The 22536-nt window shown below is 45.7% G+C and overlaps 1 protein-coding gene across 1 annotated transcript in view; it reads left to right on the top strand.

The window, feature by feature from the left end:
* Positions 1 to 22536, top strand: part of YARS2 (tyrosyl-tRNA synthetase 2) — a 95526-nt gene that overhangs the window by 24577 nt on the left and 48413 nt on the right. The window contains exons 2-4 of the mRNA XM_069228234.1: positions 3968 to 4135; positions 18400 to 18555; positions 19441 to 19611. Coding sequence (XP_069084335.1) covers positions 3968 to 4135; positions 18400 to 18555; positions 19441 to 19611 — 495 coding nt within the window. The remainder of the gene's footprint in view (positions 1 to 3967; positions 4136 to 18399; positions 18556 to 19440; positions 19612 to 22536) is intronic.

Genomic DNA, 22536 nt, shown 5'->3' with positions numbered 1-22536 from the left:
TCAGATGCTGTCTGAGTATCTGCTGTCTTAGTCTCTGATCTTGCCCAGAGCTGTCCTCCAAAATCTGAGTCAGGCCTTGAGCAGCAGTCATCCAACAATACGCCATCTCTGCTACTGGCTTAACTGTACCTCTAAAGCAGTTGCCTACGTAAAAGGCAGATATGGTCACAAAGTCACAGTCAGACAATCCTTTTTGGTGCACCCCCTCCCGTGACCACCTCCTCAGATTTCCCTCACTACCACCCAGCAAAATTGCCCTTCATCTCTCCATAGCCCCCCCTCACACACATATTTCATTTGTTTTAAAGAGCATGTAATGGCTGGCTTTACTAATCTACTCAGCTATTCACATAAAATACAGATCTGTTCTTTGCAGCAGGCATATAAACCTTCTGCGCTACTTTATGGCATCAAAATTGCCTCTAGACAAAAGTCCGATCTCTTTCTTTAGCAGAAACATAATCACAAGAGTTATGTTGACCTTTTTATTGGTGCTTGAAAGAGATATATATATATATATATATATATATATATATATATATATATATATATATATATATATATATATATATATATATATATATATCTTCTAGAGATACCCCTCTCTAAATATACATATATAGAAAGAGAGTCTATCTTTATATAATCACTTTTTTTTGTTTATAAATGTGTGATTTCCCGGGGGCTGCTCGCTAACACAAGGCAAGCCACACATGTATAAAAAACAAATAATCCCCCATTGGGGGAGGGCGGGTGTTAGGGGGTCATTGATTTGAAAGGGGAGACTCTTCCCCTTTCCATCGATGACTCCCTGGCATCTGGGGAGGCCATTTTGGCCTTTCTTCCCCCTACAGGATTGGGGAGCGGACACTTACCTGCTCCTCGATCCTCTGGTGGGGAAACACTGTAATGTCATTGTGCCTTGCGATGTGCTGACGTTGAGATGGGTGGGAGGGGGGTCAGGGGAGACATGGAAGCTCTTCCGCGTATCCTAAGGGCATTAAAAAAAAAAAAGTGCAAAGTACTGGAGGATGTTTTTTAGAGATCTCTCTGGTGTCGGGCAGTGGACGTCACCTGCACCAGGGAGGGTGTGCATGTGTCAGCCATGGGCCGACACACACACCTAAGGGGTTAATTGAGTGTTTGTGCATGAGCATAGAACTACATTCTCTCATTTTTTTGAGGATTGTGTTAAAAGGGGTCTGCTACCTCTGCAAACTAAGGGGGAGATTGTGATGCTAACCAGCACAGTATGTGTTTCCTAATTTACTTCCCAGTGCACAACTTGGTTTGCGCTGGAAAGTACCCTAAAAGTAACTCAAAACAGCGCAAAGCACTGCTTCGCGTTACTTAGCTCCATGTGGGTGTTACATGGACATTTCCATGCAAGCACCCATCTCTTTTGACGCAAAACCCTATCTACACGCAATAGTAGACAGGGTTTTGCACCAAAAGTTAACTCCTTTTAAAAGCAGGTGTTAATGTGTTCATTTCTCTTTTCTTTTCCAACTTTGCATGCGTGCTGCACTGTGCAGCACACATACAACGTGGGACAAGTTTAAAGTGTGTCTAAGTATAGTATTTTGTACGGGAAGGGTACCCTTCCAGTAGAAAACCTATGGCAGACTCACATACACACCCTGGCGCAAAGGTGTATGCATGGTGCAGGGCAGCTGAAATCATCACCGCACTAGGGAGAGGAAAGGAGCGAGCCATATCTCTGTAGATATGGCACTCTCCTGCCCCTTCCCTGTCACCCAGCACAGCATTTTTCGCTCCTTGACTATTTAGTAAATCTGGGCCCAAATGTGTAAGGTGGATGAAAATGCTTCAGTAATGTTGTAGGCTTTTCTATGATAAAAGCAGTAGGACTCGTTTGTTTACTTTTTGCTGTGTGCACTCTTAGAGGGCTCATTACATTTTGTATTTTTTTCTGCAGGCAGTCTAATATGCATCAGTGTTCACTGGGTGCGGCACACACAGCAGTAGGGTTGGTGAAAGATGCAAAGGGCTGAATAGAGTAGCAGGCAAAGCAGTCTTCCACTATGAAGAATGGAGAACTTACTTGGCACGTGTTGTTGTTTGTAATGTTGGGCAGGAGTAACCTCCTTGCCGCAATCTGCACCGGCCGTCTTCCTCCGCAGGGATCCTTTGCCCCTGCTTGCCAGAGACACCACGACCAGTGCTGTCAATACCAGGCGCTGGTTCGTCTGCTCTCAAAGGCAAAGAGGGAGAGGAAAGTCAAATAGCGCTTCGGCTGCTTCTGCGGTGCATTCGGCTGCGTGGTTCTGCGAGTTGCCTCTCTACCTCTGGACTTGACTGGTCCAGAGGATTTCTGCCCTGCCCCCTCCAATCACTGGTCCTTTCAGGGGTCCAAGTCCGCAATCCTCGCAGAGATGAAAGCCGATACACAGCATTTTGCACCTGCCTCTTATAGCAGTCCAAACCTAACACAATGAAGAACTATGCCGTAGTCCACATGGAATATGTTAGTAGTGGAGTACTAATTTAACATTCTCACCCATAAATTGTGGTTAGAAATATAAATCTGATCATTGACATGTGGGCTGCTCCTCTTGCTGACTTCAACAGCCACCCTTCACCATGATGCTTGGAAACTGGCGCATAACAGAGCGCAAGTATTAAACAGGGCAAGCCAAAGGGATCTGGGTGCCTTATACAAACAATGATTCCTATTGTTTATAACTGATAAAGCTTTTTTGAAAAGCAACTATGCATTACAAACTGTTTGAAAGTACACACACAATCACAATATTGGTATCAAATACAAGCTTACTAATACAAATTTCAAAAATATACACAAAAATCGCAAAAAATGTGCTTGCGATGCAGTGGTCGCTGCTGTAGCGGTGGTACAAAAAGAACTAGTGTAAAGGCTTAATATTTTGTTATTCATGGCAGGACAAGCATAATATGTGAGTGCAGTATCTGTGCTTATTTGACCACCTGTCCATTGCTCCTTCCAACTGGGTACATGTCTCGTTTAAGCAGCCACACTATTTGAAACTGACATTTTGGTTATTGCAAATATGCAGTCTCATTTTTGTGAATTGAGGCCCCCGTTGTTTAGTAATAGTAGCAGTAGTAAGCTTCATTGTATGGATGAAAATCTTTCACAATAAAATGATAATAGTAGCAAAATTAGCTTATTGAAAAATTGTAAAAGCTAGTTATTTCTTCAGATCTTTTCCAGTCTTCAGTGAGTGTATTTTTAAAGAAAATTCATAAAATAAATGGTCTATTAACATCGGAGTTAAGAAAATGAATAAGAGCGTGGCTTTTTATATATATATATATATATATATATATATATATAATGTTCAGTAGATTCATCATATAAATTAGATAAGTGCGATTTCAGCCATGAACCCTGCCAGAAGCCTTCAGACTGACTGATAAATTGTTATATAAAATAGTCTGCAGCTTAAAAATGTGTTTTACTTTGGAAGATAAATTAGATTGAAGGAACTGAGGGAATTTCATTTTGGTAATAGGTTTTAAGATTGTAGGGTAAGTAATTTTTGCCACCCTTCTTACTAGAATACCCATGGCTAGGAGAACTGAGATTTTATCTCATATTTTGTTAACTCAGGACCAAGACGACCAGAAACGCAGTAGTGGTGGTGTTAGTTGACGAGTGACTGGTCATGAAATTAATCTGTAATAAATCAGTAGATTTTACATTTAGATTATTTTAAGACATCATGTGGTCCTTTCAATGAGTGCAATGGAGAAAATCCAACTTTTCTGCATTGAAGAGGGTTGTTTAGTAATTTTTGATTTGTTCCTGCACCTTCCGAATTGTTAACATGAGCACAACAACAATTTAGAAGCACTTAATGTATTCTGAAACTAAAATGTACCTGGAAAGTGCTATTTTTGTAAAAAAAAATTATGGCTGAGTTTTGGTGTAGGACAGTATTGTAATTCCTATTTTTCTTTACAGAGTGACTGGGCAAGATGTATTTGGTGTCACCCTGCCTCTTATTACGAGCTCTACTGGAGATAAACTGGGAAAGACAGCAGGCAACGCAGTGTGGCTAACACGAGAAAAAACTTCACCTTTTGAATTCTATCAGTTCTTTGTCCGACAGCTTGACAGCAACGTGGAAAGGCAAGTTCTATTTTGTGAGCATTTGTAAGAAATCTATACGTGATTAATGACTTTTTTTGTAGAGTTTCTTCTGTGCCTACAGTAAAGTTTGATTTACTGAGTTTTTGCACACCCACATTCAACTAGGATGCCCAGTTAACAGCAGAACCAGCAATCATTCCACAGTTTCTTACACTGAAGAATCTGCCACCACTTCAGCCTGCAAACGGAGCTTAGTACCATGGAAATTCTTCCAGAATGGGATATTATTTCACAGTACTGCATTTATGGAGTCATGTTTGAAGTACGGATAACAACTGTAACAATGACACTTGAGGGATGCCACAAGCTCATGACTGAATGGCAGTAAAATGAGGCTTGAGGAGACAGTCAGTGTTGCGTGTAGGAAGACAAAAGCTTAAAAATCACAACCATTATGGCATTTGCTTTGTTGTCAGTTTTCAATGTGTAGGTCCTTTCTTCTGAATGTCAGGTCCTTATCTTTTTTTTTATTTTTTTTTATAAAGAATTTTTATTGGTTTTGCAATAAAATAAGATAAAACAAAACAAGTAAAACAGTTGTATACATAGGTAACAAGGTGCCAATGGGCACCAAACAGTGGTCAATTCCAATGCCCCAGACAACACCCTGAATGAGTAGATTGTACACGTCTATGTTGGTGTGTCACGTAGGTGCCTCATCCCACTCAAGAGGGGTTGGAGGAATGTGTTTGGAGTCTTCCTCTCATTGTGTCAGTCGGCATTATAGGGGGTTAAGTTGTCATATCCTCCCACTTCCCCCAGATCTTGTTATATTTATTCGGGCATCCTCTAGCCTCATATACGAGTTTTTCACATTGGGCACACCAGTCCATCCCCCTTCTCCATTTGGTCAGGGCCGGTGCCTTATTGGCTTTCCAGTCCGTCACGATATCTCTTTTGGCCACTAGGCACGCCATCCCTGGTAAGGTTTGCTCTGCTCCTCGTAATCCCGAATCTCCCATGACCCCCAATAGGGATGTCAAGGGTGTCAGCTCCATGTCCACTTGCAGGGTCAACGAGATCTCCCGCGAGATCATCTTCCAGTAGGTTTTGATAATCGAGCATGTCCACACCATGTGGAAGAAATCAGCGTCTGGTTTCATACACCTGGGACAGTCAGCTGTGGATCGGAGCCCCGCCCTGTGCATTTTGGAGGCTGTAAGGTATGCCGTGTGGAGGTAATAAGTCTGTATTAGTCGGAGACGTGTCGTCCTGGTCAGGACGTGGGGAGCTGCCAATGCCTCAGTCCAGTCCTCCTCTACCACAGGGCCCACCCATCCCTCCCATTTCCAACAAAGCTCCTCCAGGGAACATGCGGTGGTGGTGATTAATGTGCGGTATACCTGGGAAACGCCTCCCCTACCCAGATTCCCCATCAGAGCCCTCCTCTCCATAGGGCTGCTTTCGGGTATGTTGTCCCCTGTCTGGACCTGCGTCAGTAGGGCATGTCGTACCTGGAGATATCTGTGGAATTGTGTCTTATTTAGTGCAAAGGTTTCTTGGAGGTCCTCGAAGGAGCGCATGTGTGTGCCCTCCCAAACATCACCCAATGTAGAGATACCTATTTTATCCCATTTCTGGAATCCCTCAAGACCCGCCACCTCTCTTAAGCACGTCCCATGCCACAGTGGGGTCTGCTGGGTAGGGCGCCCCCACCATCCTGTTATCATTTGGGCCGTCCGCCATCCCTGCAACACCACCCCGGGAGTCCCACGTGTGATCGGGCCGCCATACAGGGCGTCAAAGATCTTAGGGTAGCTCAGTGTCTGGAGTTCCAGCCGGTACGCCGGGTCTGTCCATCCCCCCCCCCCCAACCAGTCATTAATCACGAGCAGTTGCATCGCCAGGTGGTAGTAAAGGACATTGGACATTCCCAGACCGTCTTCATAGACGTCTCTCTGGCAGGTTTTAAGCGCCAGCAGGGGACGGGTGCCACTCCACAGAAATTGGCACGCTAGCGAGTCCATATCTCTAAACCATTTCATGGGGATAGGGTGTGGATAATTTTGGAGGAGATAGAGAAGCCTGGGAAGGACCATCATCTTATAGAGAGCGATTCTTCCAAGCAAGTTAAGGGGGAGGTCCTTCCACCGTTGAAGATCATCTTTGATTCTTCCGGTTAAGGGCGTGATGTTAAGTTCCCATGTTAATTCAGGGAGTGTTGCGACATGTACCCCCAGGTATTTAAAGCTATTTCTCTGCACTGGTATGTTTTGTTGCCAATCTATACAGTCTCTAGATTGGTGGAGGGGAACCAACAGGGATTTATTGGGGTTTAGGGTGAGACCTGAAGCCTCCGAGAAGATGTCTAGAATTTGAATGATGCGGGGGCCGCTTCTGGCCGGGTTAGCAATGTATAGTAGGACGTCGTCCGCGTACAGTGCCACACGGTCTTCCGGACACACAGGCCAAGACCATCCCTCTATCAGAGGGTCCTCTCGAAATAATTTTGCCAGGGGTTCTATTATTAATGCAAAGAGTAAGGGGGATAGCGGGCATCCTTGTCGGGTGCCACAACCAATCGGGAATACTCTTGAGACTACTCCGTTTACTTGGACCTGAGCCGTTGGATTAGAGTAGAGTAATCTCACCAGACCCCGGAACTTGGGTCCAAGTCCATTTTATTTTAGTACTTGTTCAAGATAGTACCAATCCACTGTGTCAAAAGGCCTTCTCAAAATCAAGTAAAAGCAGCGCCAGGGGGGTGTGTGACAGAGTTTTACGGTGTGCTAAGGCAAGATGCAATCGTCTAATGCAGTGCCTGGTGCTCCGCGTAGGCATGAAGCCGCATTGGTCAGGGTGCACCAAGGTGGGCATTGCCTCTTTTAATCTAGTGGCAAGGATTGAGGCTAACGCCTTGATCTCAGTGTTGAGGAGGGAGATAGGTCGGTATGCCGAGCAGTTTGGCGACGGAGGTTGGGTCTTCGGGATTACTACTATTGTAGCTAGGTCAATCCCTGGAGGGAAGTGACCTTTCCGCTCAGCTTCTTAATACATCTCAAGTAAGTGCGGGGCCAAAATGTCACTACATTTCCTATACAACTCCGCTGGAAACCCATCTGGTCCTGGTGTCTTGCCTGATGCCAGGTTGGCGATCGCATTTGTTACTTCTGTGAGGTCAAGTGGCTCGTCCAACCTGGCCTTGGTCGCTTGAGAAACTCTGGCGAGCGTTATGTCATTCAGGAGGGGGGATTCTTTTTCAACTGTGGGCTGGGGGTGTTCTGCATACAGGCGTGCATAATAAGAAGCAAAGCTCTGTGCAATCTCAATGGGTGTTTTGAAGAGGGTGCCTGTATCGTCTCTAATTTCGGGAATGAACGAAGGGCCGGGTGGCCAACCAGTGTAAGAGCTTCCCGTTTTTGTCTCCCCAGCCATATATTCGGGCGGACGATGCCCTCCACATATACTTCGCTGACTCTTGTGCTAAGTGTTTGATTTCCTCTCGGACCCTGGTGAGCTGCCTCAATGCGGAGGCTTCGGATAAAGCCGTTTGTTGGCGCTCCAGTTTTGACGCTTCAGCTTCCAACTCGGACACTCGTGAGTCGCGGGCGAGCTCGTGCGCGCGTAGGAGGCACTTAGCATGCCCTCTTAGGGTGGCCTTATAGGCAGCCCATAGTACGCCCGACGACTGGACCGTTCCCACGTTCAGTTCAAAGTACTGCGTGAGACGATTCCTAATCTCGAGGGTATAAACATCATCCTGTAAGAGCCAAGCATTCAGGCGCCACACCGGGCGTCTAGTGAGATCCACTCCGCCCAGCCGGACTGGCACCGGTGCGTGGTCCGACTCCCCCTCGAGGCAGTATCTCTGCTCCCGTGACACCGTTGAAGTCCAGGGCCGGCATAAATACTAAGTAAATTCTAGAGTGTGTCCGGTAGGCGGCCGAGGTGTGCGTATATTGACGTTCCATGGGGTGCCAGGTTCTCCACACTTCACATAGGCCAAGGCTATCAGCCCAGCTCTTGAGGCCTGTGGCTCGGGTGGACCTGCCCGCGGAGACATCCCCTGACACATCCAGTCCGGGATCTAGAACCGCGTTGAAGTCCCCTCGTACTACTGTGATTCCTTGGGGGAGTCCCGCTACCACCTGACGAAGTGAGAGTAGAAAGGCGTCAAATCCCGCCGGGGGGGGCATACATGCACACAAGATTCAGTGGCGAGCCTCGAAGTAACCCCGAGACAACTACAAATCTGCCTTGTGGGTCGGACCTCGTAGATGTAATCACCATGGGTAATGAGCGATGGAGCAGGATAGCCACCCCCCTGGAGCCTCTAGAGAAGCCTGCGTGGTAAACCCTATCAAATCCTCCTCGTGCCAGCATAGGGAATTTAGTTCCCAGAAGATGGGTTTCCTGTAGTAGGGCCACCAAGGGGGAATATCTACGGAGGGTGTTAATTACTGCGGATCTTTTGATCTTATCTAGCAGCCCGTTCACATTCCATGAGATGATTTGTGTCAATGAGGACCAGGCGTGAGCTGCGTGAGAGTCTTACAGTGTCGGGTGTCAGTCAATGGACAAAGGAATGACCAGTTAAAACTTAACAGTGCAATACTTAAAATATATCTATCTAACCCTAACTTAACCTATTTCCCCCAAACCCCCCCCCCCGTACTCCCACCCAGGAAGCATCTGTCGCCCTAACACTCAACCAGAACAAAACAGCCAAAGGGGCTGCCATAGGAGTGGAGTGGTGGACCCCTCCATTCAGTCGGATCACTTACAACTATTCGCAAAAAGTCAAGCCATACTTTACAAGTCTTAGGGAGAGCCCATGTCCCCAGTGTAGTCCATCCAGGATTTCCTCGGGATGGACCGGACTCTCCGGCCCTTCCCAGGCGTCCCGTTCGGAGCTCCGTGTAACATGTCAACCAAGCGCCGGGGATTGGCTCAAGCGGCCGTCGTCTCCGGTCTGCGTCTGGATCTGCCTCTGGAGACTCAACGGGCAACCTTCCTTTCTGTGAGCCAGTCTCTCTCACCGTCTCTCCACCCATAGGAGTGTCCAATTCTCTTTGTCTCCCTCTCTGAGATCTAGTGCCTTTACGGCCCCTCCAGGGCCTCCCAGCGGGGGGGGGGGGATCCACATGGGAGGGCTCCCCCCCTCGCGCCGCGGGCCCCCCTCGAGCCCCGATGCCCTCCTCAGTTAGCCAGTCCCACGCCTCCTCCGGGGAATCAAAGAAGTGTGCTTTGCCCGCCATAATGACTTTAAGTCTCGCAGGGAAGAGGAGCATGTACGAAAGTTGCATAGCCCTAAGTTTTTGTTTAACGTGCTCATATGAGCGACAACGGGTCTGGACCTCCCGGGTGTAGTCCGGGAATACTAAGATTTTGTGGTTTTCCCACTGAAGATTTTCAGAGCGCCTGGCTTCTTTGAGGATATTGTCACGGTCTCTGAAGTTGAGGATTCGCGCAATCATCGGGCGTTTTGGACCGCCCGGAGGGGGGCGCGGGGCTAGGGCCCTGTGAGCACGCTCCACTGCAAACCAGGGTGAAAGAGTTTGGTCTGGCATCCAGGTCTTGATCCACTGCTCCAAGAATTCTGTGGCTTTATCTTCCTCCGAGCCCTCCGGGAATCCTACAAAGTGTAGGTTGTTACGTCTCGATCGGTTTTCTGTATCTTCCCCCCGGCGGTGTAGCTCGGATGTCCGAGTCTGTAGCTGGGCCACTTTGGTTCTAAGGTCAGCTAGTTCGTCTTCGTTTTGGGAGACTCGGCCCTCCACTTCAGTGATTCGATTCGCCGCGTTTCTGAGGTCCTGCCTGATGAGGCCCATGTCCTCACGCACTTCCCCGATTTTAGTCTCCACAGCTGCTTGCGATGATTGAATTGCCTGGAGGATGGCGTTCACTCCGTCTGATGCTGGCCCCCCCGCGGCTGTCTCTCCTTCTCCCCTAAGGCCTGTTGGTGTTGTAAATTGATCAATCTTTTGCTGAGAAGGTGGGGGATGTTTACTCGCTCTGTCCTTCCCCATTTTGTCTCGGGGAGGGGATGGGGTGTCTTATTCGAATTCTGCAGCTCTTTCGTCTAAATTCTACACCCTAGGCGCACTCCCAGGGAAGGTCTCTGAGGAGGACCATCAGTAGGGTCTCATCAGGGCGCGTCGGCGATCGCTATCGCGGTCCCTTCCTTGGGATTTGGCGGCCACCGGTCAGCCACGTTTTGCTGGTCTGCCAAGTGGCTGGTTTCTCCCCGCTCCAGGTCCTGTCTTACGACTTCGAGAAGTTGCGGAGCGTTTTGACCCTCTGGAGGCTTCAGCACATCTTTAGTAGGTTCCCATCACCGGGGTATGTTGGCATGTGTTAGCAGCGTTGTGGCCGTGGGATGGAAGGGGGTCTCAGGGGAGTCTCTTCCCGTTAATCAATGATTAGGGATCGCGGGGGCACAGCCTTGCCGCCCAGGTCTGCTGCACCATCCTGGGCCCCTATTGCGTTGTTTTTTGGGGGGGGCCTGGGTCTCTCTTCTCCCTCCTTCCTCTCTCTCTCTTCCAGGAGGGGGGCAGCTTCGTTCTCATGCGTTTGGACCCGGGTTCTGAGGGCCACTCGCTTCGTCTTGGTCGCCCGGGATCAGCGGCTAGGAACGCAGCCGCGCCGCCCAGCCGGGCCCTGTCCTGCTCAAGTGAGCGAGCCCCACCTTACGGCTCACCTCTTTTTATGCTTCTCTCCAGTCCTTCGGTGCCAGCATCGCAAAGCTTATTTCGTCGGGGAGGGGTCCTCCGAGCCGGCAGCGCCGCTCCCCCTTCCGCCGGGGGGGGGGGCTCCAGATCGCAGAGCCAAGTCTAGGTGCCCCCTGCGCGGCACGCTCGCCTGTGGAGGTCTTCTCAGCCGGCGAGCCCCTGTCCCGGGGCCCGGCCCCGCTTATTTAGATCAGGCGAGGGAGCTCTCATCCCACGGCTCACCTTCTCCCTCAGTCCCCCGAGCGCGGTGTTACGGGGCCTGGGTCTCCGATAGCGGGACCAACGAAGCCGGCCACGCCGCTCCTCCACACGCGGGTGCCCCAGACCTCGGAGCTCGCCCCAGGCACTTCGAGCGCCGCACACGGCACTCTCGTCGGAGGCGGCCCCGTCAGCAGGCAAGCCCCGATCTCCGGGCCCGCCGAGACACCGCGAGCTCAGCCGACATTTTAAAAAACTGTTGTTCCGGTCGCGGCCAGCGCTCGCGGCTTGGATTGTGCCGTTATCGGTACTGGAGGTCCCTCCGAGGTCCAGGAGCTCGTGGGAGCAATTAGAGTATCATATTATGTTTCTTAGTGGCAGCTTCTTTAGGCAGATGACGGAGGGGTCCAGAGCACTCTCAGAGTGCGACTGCCATCTTGACGCCCGAAGCCACACCCTCCAGGTCCTTATCTTTTAGTGAAAGGATGACGAAATTCTATTACACACTTTGTGTTTCTAGGACTCCTTTTTCAGGTCTGTTTGTTATGTCCAATGATTCCTTAAGGAACTTCAAAGGCGGACTGGAATTACTCATCTCAAATTGTGACAATAAGCAACTTATAACCCTGGTGTCCTGAGGCTTAACATTACTGTTGTGCCCAAAACAGAGCACCGGATACACTCACTTCACACTTGACCCTCATGGTAGCGAAGTTGGGCAGTGCAAAGCTTGCTCACTCAAGTTGTGTAGTGTTCACATTCAATAAACCAACTAATACATATCAATAACTCAGTGTAAGGTCACTGCTTAGTCCTTAAAAAACATACTAAAATCACAACTCACATTTTGCTGTACATAATGGTGTCGGAAGTAACCAGTTCAACTGAGAGTCAGCACTGGTGAGTGAGAAGAGGTGGACACATATGTCCCACCACCTCTCTGCACTTCATCTGTGGCTGCGCTTCATCTGTTCATGCGGTAATCAGTTCAAACACCAACTTTACCCCATCTACTAAGCCATCTTTCTCATCACTGTGCCACAGATTTGGGAGGTGTTCCCAGTCGTCCTTCACATATTTTGCTATTGCTAAGATCCCAGCAGTGCAGTGTGTCCTTCAATAGTGCTACATCCTGTTAACGCGGAGCACATTGTGTTTCCTGAGTAGCATCTGAATCAGTTACATGGTTGACGTCCGATATGTTTCTTACTACCTTGTAGGGGCCACTCCATTTGCATTCTGCAGATCGAAAACATATTGGCTCGATCACCAAAATATCTCCTGACAATCTTGACACCCAATCATCAGCGCTGCCTTTTGGTCATATCACTCTTTAACCACTTCTTGACTAGCATGAAGGTTCTTTTTTTGCCACGATCATCAGTTGATCCAACGGCTCCTTGAGGCTCAGGCCCACACGTGTTTGGGGTCTGAGGGGATACACCTTTCACAGGATACCCAAACAGAAGCTCAGTGGGGCAAAGTCCACCAATCCATTGGTTTGCGGTGGTGCACAGTGGAGAAGCTTGCTCCCAAATCATCCTCATGCATGAGGAAATAAAATGTGTTCCTCTCAGATACAGCTGCATCAGGAAATCTGACCTTAGAGAAGATCGCAATGAGGGCTTCAGGATATCTTGCTGCTTAGTCCATCACAAACAAAATATAGTTGTTCTCGGAAGCAGAACAGAGATCAAATGAACAAACTATGTCTATGCCCACCCTTGTAAATGGCACACAAAACACGGGATGAGGCACCAAATGGTGGCTTGGTTTGGCCTCCTGACTTGCCACTTCTGACAGATCGGGCAGGTCCTGCAAAATCTTTTTGAACCTTTCCTGTGTCTTTTTTTATGCCCTTCTAAAGGTATTTCATAGGCTAGCAACAAAAGGAAATTATTTTGTGTTTGTGGAACCATCAGCCTTGTGCTGGCTCTTGGTTATTGATCCACTGGTTCACTACAGCAGCCCACCTGTGAAACTGGCCACATTTTGTAAGCTCAAAAGAGTAGAACACATTTTCTGTGCCTAGCAGAACTCTCTCTGACAACTGCAGTTGTCACAGTGACCTAGACTGTATGCCTTTGGGGTCTTATCCTCCTTTTCCTCTGGAGCAAGGATGATGGGCACCACACCAGTCTTTTCTCAAACCTGGCTCTGGTCTACACTACACTACTATCAAGAGAGTGGACCGGCCCTTTCAATCAAGAGGTGACCCCAGCCACCTCTTGAGGATGATTTGATGCCTGTGGTCTGGTCAGCACAGCTGACTGTTGTCCAGGACATAGAAGACTCTTGACGTGCCGTTACTCTATGTTGACCATCGGCCTCAGCTCTGGTAAGCAGGTATCACAGCTCATCCCCACTGGCTACCAGGTTGTCAACTGTACCAAGACAAATTTCTTTGGGTTTGAGATACATACCCTAACCATAGTCCACTATGCTTCACTGTCCCTTAGTGCAGGAACCTTCCTGTCATTTATAGCACTAAACAACACCATGGTGTTGGGTAATATACTACCCTTTGGTAGAACATAGGGGTCCAGGAAGACCTTTGAGGACGACTGACTAGGTTGTGGATACGTTTTGACGATTCTCCATTCTGTGTTAGTTTGGGGTCCTGCTCCCCTCTTTGCAGATTTCCTTGATTTGCACAGTACGTTCCATTACTTCAAATGTAATGCAGACTCTTAGCGCAGTGTACGCCTTTGGTCCTGAATGCACAACGAGCTGGGGCCATGCAATGTTCCAATGGGCTGGTGTGCTTTCTACATCTATAGGTGATGCAGTGTTCAGATGAGCACAAAAAATGCCACAGACGGTGGAGTGGTGTTTCAATGCCCATGCCTCACTAATCTTGCAGCTTGTGGATATTTCTCAGACACAAAAAACTCACTACTCAGACTGGTTTCTCATTCCTGTTTAGTACTTAGATCCTTATGCAGGCCTCCTTGTCACTTCACTTCTCCTTTGCTACTCTAGCTTATCGTTACTTTTGGCACCTCACAGCTCTGTAGCACTCAGGTGTGGGAGTGGAACAAAGAAAGTCTTGGGTTCCTCGGCATCCCCACAATGTTCCACAGTCTGGATGTTGCAGAGTCACTTCAGGGACTCGACCTAACTTTGGCAGAGTGGTGCAGGTCCATCATGGTGTGAAGTGGGCATCTTTGGCTTGTCCCATCTCTCCTCAGTTCATGGTTTCTCTTTTATTGAGCAGTCTCTCTCTTATAAGTGAACCTCCAGCACCCCTCCTGAACAGTCAGTCAGAGCTCTCCTCTGAGGCAGGGCCCAGGCTGCCTTTCCTGGCACTCTTGGTTGAAGATTCCAGGTTTTTATTTCCTAATCTGATAAAGCAAGTTAGCAGTGAATTTTGCAACCCTTGGTCACAGAATTATGTTTTACCACTGGCGTGGTTAACCTGGATTCTTCTAGTAGAGCACTCTTGACATACTGGTTAAAAGTTTCTGGCCCTTCATTATCTAGTAAAGTTGCAGATATTAATTGTGTACTCTAAAAGTCAGCTCTGCGACCAGCTCTGGATATTCCTGCCGCTTTTGGTTATTCTACTCAACCTGGTTCAGCCAAAGAACTTTCTCACACCAGATGTTAGTGGAAAGGTGGGGGAGAAGGGATTCTCCCGGCAGGAGAAGTGTAAAACAGGTCTGCAAAAGTTGGGGAGCTGTTCCACTTAATTACCCATTAGCCTTCCAGAGAACAGTGGCCACGGGAGGGCAAGGGGAAACTTTTCTAGCTTTAATAGGGCTGTAACTCATCACCCCCACCCCTAAAAATTCCTGGAATGTCCTGTAAATCACATCTGCTGTCTGGCTCTTTAATCCTCCATCTTCTGTAACAACTGGATGTAGTAAATTTCAAAATGGATCCAGAAAGGTCTTCCTGTACAGCATCTTAGTCCCTTAAGGTGGGCGAAGGACCCGGTTGGAGAAGACGGGCCGAAATATTTTAACAAATGGTCACCAATAGGTGGGCCTTTTCTGTTCATTTACCTAGGATCTGGAACAGCATCCCTGTTGACTTCAGATCAGCACCAGTTCTTTAACGATTCAAGAATAAGCTGAAAACACACATCTTCAAGGAGCAGTCCTCCTGTCCGACAGTATACCCTGAACTTTTTACAATGATATATTCCTGCAGGACATGCCTCCTATTCATTGTTCTGTTTCTCTTGAGCTGGGTGCTTGCTCTGCAAATACTAGTGCCTGCATACATACATACATACAGGTTTTCCAGGATACAGGCAGTTAAAAATGTCTGCTAAGCCACTGCAACTGGTATTTCTAACACTGGTCACACAAGGTGACGAGAGGAATGCTTTCAATTTGTCTAACCACTAGCAATCGCTGGGGATAGCGTTCCACCCTATTGTTTATTTGCTCACCATGCCACTTCAGTTTGGACTCAGCCATATACAAATCAGTCTTGACCCTGCTCCAATAGGAGCAGTACAGCCCAAACTGCCAGACCAATTTCCCCCTGAACAGGGACCCACGCCTGGTCACCTTTTGTGTGTTTGATGCATTAGCTAAGTGGCAAGGGTATACCTGGATATGGGACCAGTGCTCACTATGCTACTGGAACCAAGCTATACTTGACTGAGAGGCGCTAATCAGGGTAAAACCAATATTTTGTTTGGTTGTGTTCCAGTTCAGGGAGGACCTGGCCTTGCTGTTAAGGCTGCACTGTTCCTGTTGGAGCAGGGTCATAACTGAGGTGGCACAGTGAGCAACAGAACGATGGGTTGGGATGTTACCCCGAGCAGTTACCAGTGGTTAGACAAATTGCAAGCATTCCTCCCATCACATTTTGTGTGGTTGAATAACTGCCACTAAAGCCAGTTCTCTAATGGCCGGTGAACTGACAGTAGTCATGCTTGGCTCTTCTGGTCACGCACTCGTGCTCTGGGTCTCAAATCATGATACAATGCTTTCTGTGCCATGTAGGGAGGCCTATGCTTGACCCAACAATGTCCCTGCTGAATTTATTGATTTCTTTTATGCAATTTAATAACTGTTATATTGCAACATTCAAGCATACATGTTGTGCAGTGTTGAGATCCCCTACCCAGTCTCCACACTGTACCTGTGTTGAAAAAAAACAGGGGTCTCTCTCCACCGTATCAAGTCATGTTTCTTGCCCCGACTGCTTCTCCTTACGAGTATATTTAATGCTTTGATGGCAACATTAGGGATGCAGTTTCCAACTGAAATGTAATATCTTTGTTCACTTGTGTGTTTAGTCCATAGAGTAAGAATTGGTTCATAATCTGGATTCCCATTGCGTGTGATATATTTTTATATAATAACATGTTCTCTTCAACTAAGGACCTTATTAAGATGTAAAAGCTGGCTGATGGTCTGTTCCCCCACCTTTCTATTGCTTGGCTTTTTTTTTTAAGTGGAGCTACCACTGAGTTTACAATTTCGTAGCCTCACCTGATTCATTTATTATAAACACCTAACCTGCAGGACCCCTTCCAGGGGACTGCTGGCCACAGAGCTTTGAAGGCTCGCTCAATTTGAGGAGGGGCTTCTGACATTGTTTTCTTCTCCAGGTGTGTGCCGAGAATGACATCGTGATGCCGGCAGCAAAAAAAAGCACAGTACATTTGTGTTTTCCTAAAAATCAAGCTTCCTGCCTCGGGATTTGTTTTGAAAAATACAATTGCTAATTGGTCTCCCATGCTCCAATGACATAACATGGCTGCCTGGCATTGAGTTTTTTTCCCCGGAACTGCTCCTGACATGTTTATCTGCGAAATTTACATTTGAATAAGGCCTCAAGTCTTTATAATTCAGCCATCCCTACAGCAGAACACATTTATTTATGGCGTATTGCTTTTGGAATGGATTACAAATGAAGCACAAAGAGCGGCAACTTTAATTTGAGCTTGCAGGAACCTGTCCCCTTGGATGAGTGTTAAATCAGCAGGATCGTATTTGGACCTGCACTATTTCTGTTTGTTTTTCTCATGGTAACATTACATCTTCTTTCTCTTTAAATGTGTTGGCAAGACTTTTGGGCAATTAATTGCAAACTAGAAAATCTGGTTACGTCTGATTAAAAATGTATATTCATCAGACAACTTCCCACTGCCTGCCAGTATGAGTGAAAACGAAACATTAAAACGTGTGCGCAAGTAATCTTTAATGTATGCCTACAGCTATTTTTCTAGTTCTAGACTACATGGTGGCTGTCTCGAATAGGGCTGTTCTGTCCGAAGTAGATTTGATCTGATCTTCAGGACAATATCTTGGGACGTTGCATAACTATCGTAAAGAGTGAAAATGAGCCATGAACTTCAAAGAACTTTCAATAAGACGAAGAAGGCTTGTGTTTATTTTTTCAGTGATAGAGCATGACCTTCACGTCTGAAAATTGCTCTACACACCTTTCCTTTCATTTCATTTTTCTGATCCCTTTTTGCGAGTGCGTTAATTTAGAAATTGTCCAATGTGCATATTAATCTGCCAGTTTATTCCGTCCAAGTATTCTGCAGAACACCCACTTTAGATATATTTTTAGGCAATCTGCCTAATGTCAATACTGCTGTTCGCATATTTTATTTCTTATAGTAGAGAGATTCTCTGTAACCAATCCATTATCGGATTAAAATAGTTTGACCATTTCGCATTGTAGAAAATAGGGTCAGGCATCAAAAATAAAAGTTGCCGAATAAGGAAATAAAATAGCTGAAAAAGTGACCGGTGTTTGCAAACGGGGGCAGTTTTGAACTTGTAAAGATACACCAAGTGGTTCTACAGGGTATGGAAGACTGCATGGATTTGAGGTTGCTGCAGCCATTGTTTTTATTAATATCAGGGAAATCAGTAGTAAAAAGCAGCCCAGACAATCGCAAAACAGGCCCGAAAGCAGTAAAAAAAACTGCCTACACACTGACCTGTGTGCAGTGGGCCCCGACCTAGTAATGGCGACAATAAGTTATAGAGGAAAGTCCACAATCTACCGTATGCACGTTTGTTTTCTATGTTCAAGGGTAGTTTATATGCATAAGCAAAAGTCCTAATGCAAACCCATACATTAAAATGTTTGATCTGACCTGTGGCGTGACAAACCCCTGCTAAGCTGCTGACAAAAGCAGAACAGGTTTGCTCAGAGGAGGAACCTGTTTAGGATAATTGTAACATGAAGAACATTGTTTGTTGAATTTTTGTGTCTTAGCCATAAAAAAAGAATAAACGCTGTTCTTTTTGGATTTTTCGCACCAATCTCATTTCCAGGTTACCGTATTGACTAGTGCCTCAACAAGAAGCATACCTAACCAGCTCTGTGCACTTTGTTTTTTAAAGACAAATATTACAGTTTTTGACGTATAAAGTTATCTTCCTCCTAAAGGTTTCTGAAACTGTTCACGTTTCTTCCTCTTCCGGAGATCAAGCACATTATGGACCTGCATGCTGAAGAACCAGAAAAGCGCATCCCTCATAAACGGCTGGCCGCGGAAGTGACCAAGCTGGTTCATGGTAGAGAAGGACTCGAAGCTGCTAAGAGGTAAGCTCCCTTACCATTGGGCAGATGACTGGAGCGGCTGTTATGAAGTAATAGATTTCGGATTGTATTTATTGATTTCTATTCTTGATTAGCTAGTACTATTAATGGTAATAGAGTATGCATAAAATAACTCTGAAGACGTTCAAAAGCTTAAGTTAAAAATGGGAACATATGCTGTAATCAATGTAACAAAGTATTTACTAGTTGTAGAAAGCCGAGATCAAAATTGATGTCTTGGGCAGTTCAGTCAGTCTGGATTTTTTAATGTAATCCTTTATCTTGTGAGGTAGTAATCATTCGAACCTTCAGGTGACATTTATCTTTTTAGCCTTTTTCAGAAGAAAATAGAAGGTAAACTTTGCTCTAAAAAACAAAGCTATTTATTAGAATTACACTATAAAAGGTAATATCTATAATGTCTTACTCAGTAGGAAGTCATCTGATAACAGTTGGGTACTGGCTGTAATTTGGGGCATTTAATCAATCAACAATCAATCAGATAATTTATAAAGCGCACTATGTACCCGTCAGGGTTTCGAGGCGCGGGGGGGGGGGTTGCTGCTAGCGTTCGAAGAGCCATTACTTTTTTTTTTACACATTACTAATATGTGAGGCCCCTCACCCCCTGTTAAAATCTTTGGTCTAATCCATAGATCATGTAAACTCGGAATCCATCACGTAGGTCGTATTGAGTAGTTTTTCAAATTGTAGCTAATTAATCATGCTTCCCTTAACACCCCCAAAATAAATAATTGAGGCTTTCAGTGGCCCATGTCGGTCTCCAAGAAACATCCATCTCTTAGTTCATGTTCTTTTGTCATTATTGATGTATTCTGCTTTTTCCGTCACCTTAATTCCGAGTTATGTCACTATTTTGTTTTCTAGGTGTACCAACGCCCTTTACCACAGCAGTATAGATGCACTAGAAGTGATGTCTGATAAGGAACTCCAAGAACTTTTTACAGAAGCACCATTTGCAGAGTTCTTGTTTGAACCAGGAACACGGGTGTTGGATATGTGCCGGAAAGTAAATGCCATTCCAGAAGGAGCCAGAGGGTAGGTTATCTGTGGTGGATGGGAAGATATGCAAGCTTTTAACCTACAGTGGTGCACGGGAATTTAATGTGAAACAAAGCTACATGTTCGTATGGTCTTTTTACTTTACCCTCCTTCTGCGGTCCTAATGACCAGTTTCATGGTAGTGGAGCAATTATACCACTCAATAAAATCTAAAGGAAACATACTGTTCCTGTGCGGTACAATCCCCAGTACTGTGATTTTTTTTTGTTGATTTTTTTTATTTTTTTTATTTTTTATTACTGCATCAAATTACCACCTGCACTGAGTAGGTGGTAAATTTATGGGTGGGATCAGTGAGTGTGGTGGGGAAGAGGGGGGTTGGAAGGAGTAAGAGAGGGAGACTTTTTTTTTTTTTTGGTTGGATCCTTGTTGGGGGAAAAATAAGACATAAACGGTGGCAATAATTGATTCAGGGTCTTACATGCCCATGTCTGGAAAATTCTACCAGCTAATCATACAGCGGAGTAAAATTAATGCCTGGAAGCATGCTTAATTTTATTCTGCTTGACTTGTAATCAGACCTGAAGTAGTAAATGCGTCCTAACATTATTTTGTTCTTCAAAAGTACTGTACATGGGGTTCGTCTTCTAAATTAGTATTTTTAGGGAGACATCTTCCCACAAACTCGTTTTGCTGTAGCAATATGTCCACTGACACAGAATAAATGTTAAACCTTTGCCCTGCAGTGGCATGCTGCACTCACAAACGTAAAAAGGTAAGGTAATACCTGTGTCCTTGGGAACAGCTGGGTATATTAGTCTTTTAAAGCTGATTTGTTACTTTTAAATGCAATTAATATTTAGGTAGTGTTTACCGACCACTATAGCTAGGATAATTGATCAATCGAAAGAAGCCTGATTTACCTTCATCTGTGGTTTGTGAAACATATTTTTGCAATGTGAATCTTTTCTGGATTCAAATGCTGTGCATCATTCAACCACAACAAAAAATATGAACTTGTGTTTGTGTTATGTGACAAAATTCTAGAGGTCTGTTTAAGTAAATGCCCAAATGATTTTCTGTGTAGCAATGCAGGTAGCCCTACTATTTCCTATAGAGTAAGTCTTCTAAGGGGTAGATTTGCTAAAAACTCTCATACCGCAGTGCAACAACCAAATTTGCTGCGCTGCATTGAGTGAGAGGGAAAGAAGATAGCTCCATATCTACTAAGATAAGGCACTGTCCTGCTCTCTCCCACAATCAGGCACACAATCAGGCTGCCTAACCCCTTGCACACACCTTCGAACCATAGTGCAAAGGAGTCTGCGTCATATCTAGCATAGGTTATGTACTTGAAGGGTATTTTCTTCCAGTAAAAAATACTAACCTAGACAAATTTAAACGTGTTCCAACTTTGGATGTATGCTGTACAGTGCAGCACACAGGGAAAGTCAGAAGGTTTGGAGAAATACTCCCCCCTCCCCCCTTTTTTTGTTTTACATTTTTTTTTATATCACCTGCTACAAAGAGATATTGTTGTTTTGGGAAGTTCTGTCTAATATAATTAGTACTAGGGCTTTGTGTCAAAACTGTGGCTAATTGCATGGGGATGCTGATGTATTAACAATGGAATGTCCCCTTAATGCAAAGTAATGCAAAATACTGCTTTGTGTTACTTTCAGGCAGTTTCTGCTACAACCATATCTGCAGCATTTTACACTATTTCCTACGATATTATGATCCAAGGGACTTCATGAGTTGCTACTGTGAGTGCAAAAGGCTCTAAGATGGTTTCAGTATTTCCTCCCAAACAGATCTCAGTCAGTATTTTTCCCCTACTGGATTCCAACTCTGTCTCTTGTGGTGTACCCCAGGATTCATCCCTCAGTCCAACTTTATTTAATATTTATATGAGTCTCCTGGCTGGAATTTTCAGAAGAGAAGGCTTTCGAAATTGCATCTTATGTGGACAATACCCAAATGACAATTTCAATTGCAGACAATTTTTAAACAACTAGACTAAAGTTCTTGGACTGTCTAAACAACATGAACACATAGATGAGGGATAACTGCCCCAAACTAAATGGGGATAAGAGAGACCATCCTGTTCAGCAAAACCAGTCTCTCCTGTTACTACCGCCCCCTTCGGAGTGTTCCTGCTGCCCCTTTCTCTGCTGCGCTCTCACTGCTCCCCCTTTTCTACATTGTCTCTGCTCTCCTCTGCTGTTTTCTTGCTGCTTCTCTATCTGCTGAGTGTTCACTGCTTACCCCTGTGCTGCTATGACTGGCCCCCTCCCACCACCACCGCTGCTGCACTTTTGCTGCCCCCCACAACCACGCTGTGCTTTCTCTGCTTTTCCACTGTGCCCTGTTCTCTCTCAGCCTTCTTGAGTTACTTCCGTTAGCAGAGATACGTCACACTACACAAAAAAAACCAAAAAACATCTTCCCACCTTCCCAAGGAACCTCATTGGTTTTTTATTTTTCCATTCATTTCCCTATTCTGGGTCTCTTATGCACACTTAAATAGAATGGGCATTGATGGCAGGGTGTTTGTGCAGTACGTGTCAATTCTAGGGTCTCCACAAGCATCCCTCGCTTATGTGTCCTTGCAAAGCTCTGAAATAGGATCCTATGAAAGGTACAAACCATGGCTCTCCCTTTGAGACAGCACAAATTTGGATGCTTCAGTATTGGAGATTTAACCGAGAATTAGTAACTTAAAAAATGTGTAAAAAGGAACTAAACACATGCCATTAAAAAGCTTGTTAATTTGTTATACAGTTACCAACTACATTACAGATATGCGTTGCATTAACCTAGCATTTGAACCATGGTCTGCTACATGAAAATACAGGGATCTTGCTGGCAGTTGCAAAAATGATGTCTTTACCTTTCTTTATTTGTATGCTTCCTTCTAAGAGTAGTATTGGCAGAAGCATGTTTTCAATCCACACATAT

This window comes from Pleurodeles waltl, chromosome 4_1 (assembly GCF_031143425.1).
Source record: "Pleurodeles waltl isolate 20211129_DDA chromosome 4_1, aPleWal1.hap1.20221129, whole genome shotgun sequence".
Classification (NCBI taxonomy): Eukaryota; Metazoa; Chordata; class Amphibia; order Caudata; family Salamandridae; genus Pleurodeles; species Pleurodeles waltl.
Note: the sequence above shows the minus strand (reverse complement) of the source record. Positions and strands in the feature narration are given on the sequence as shown.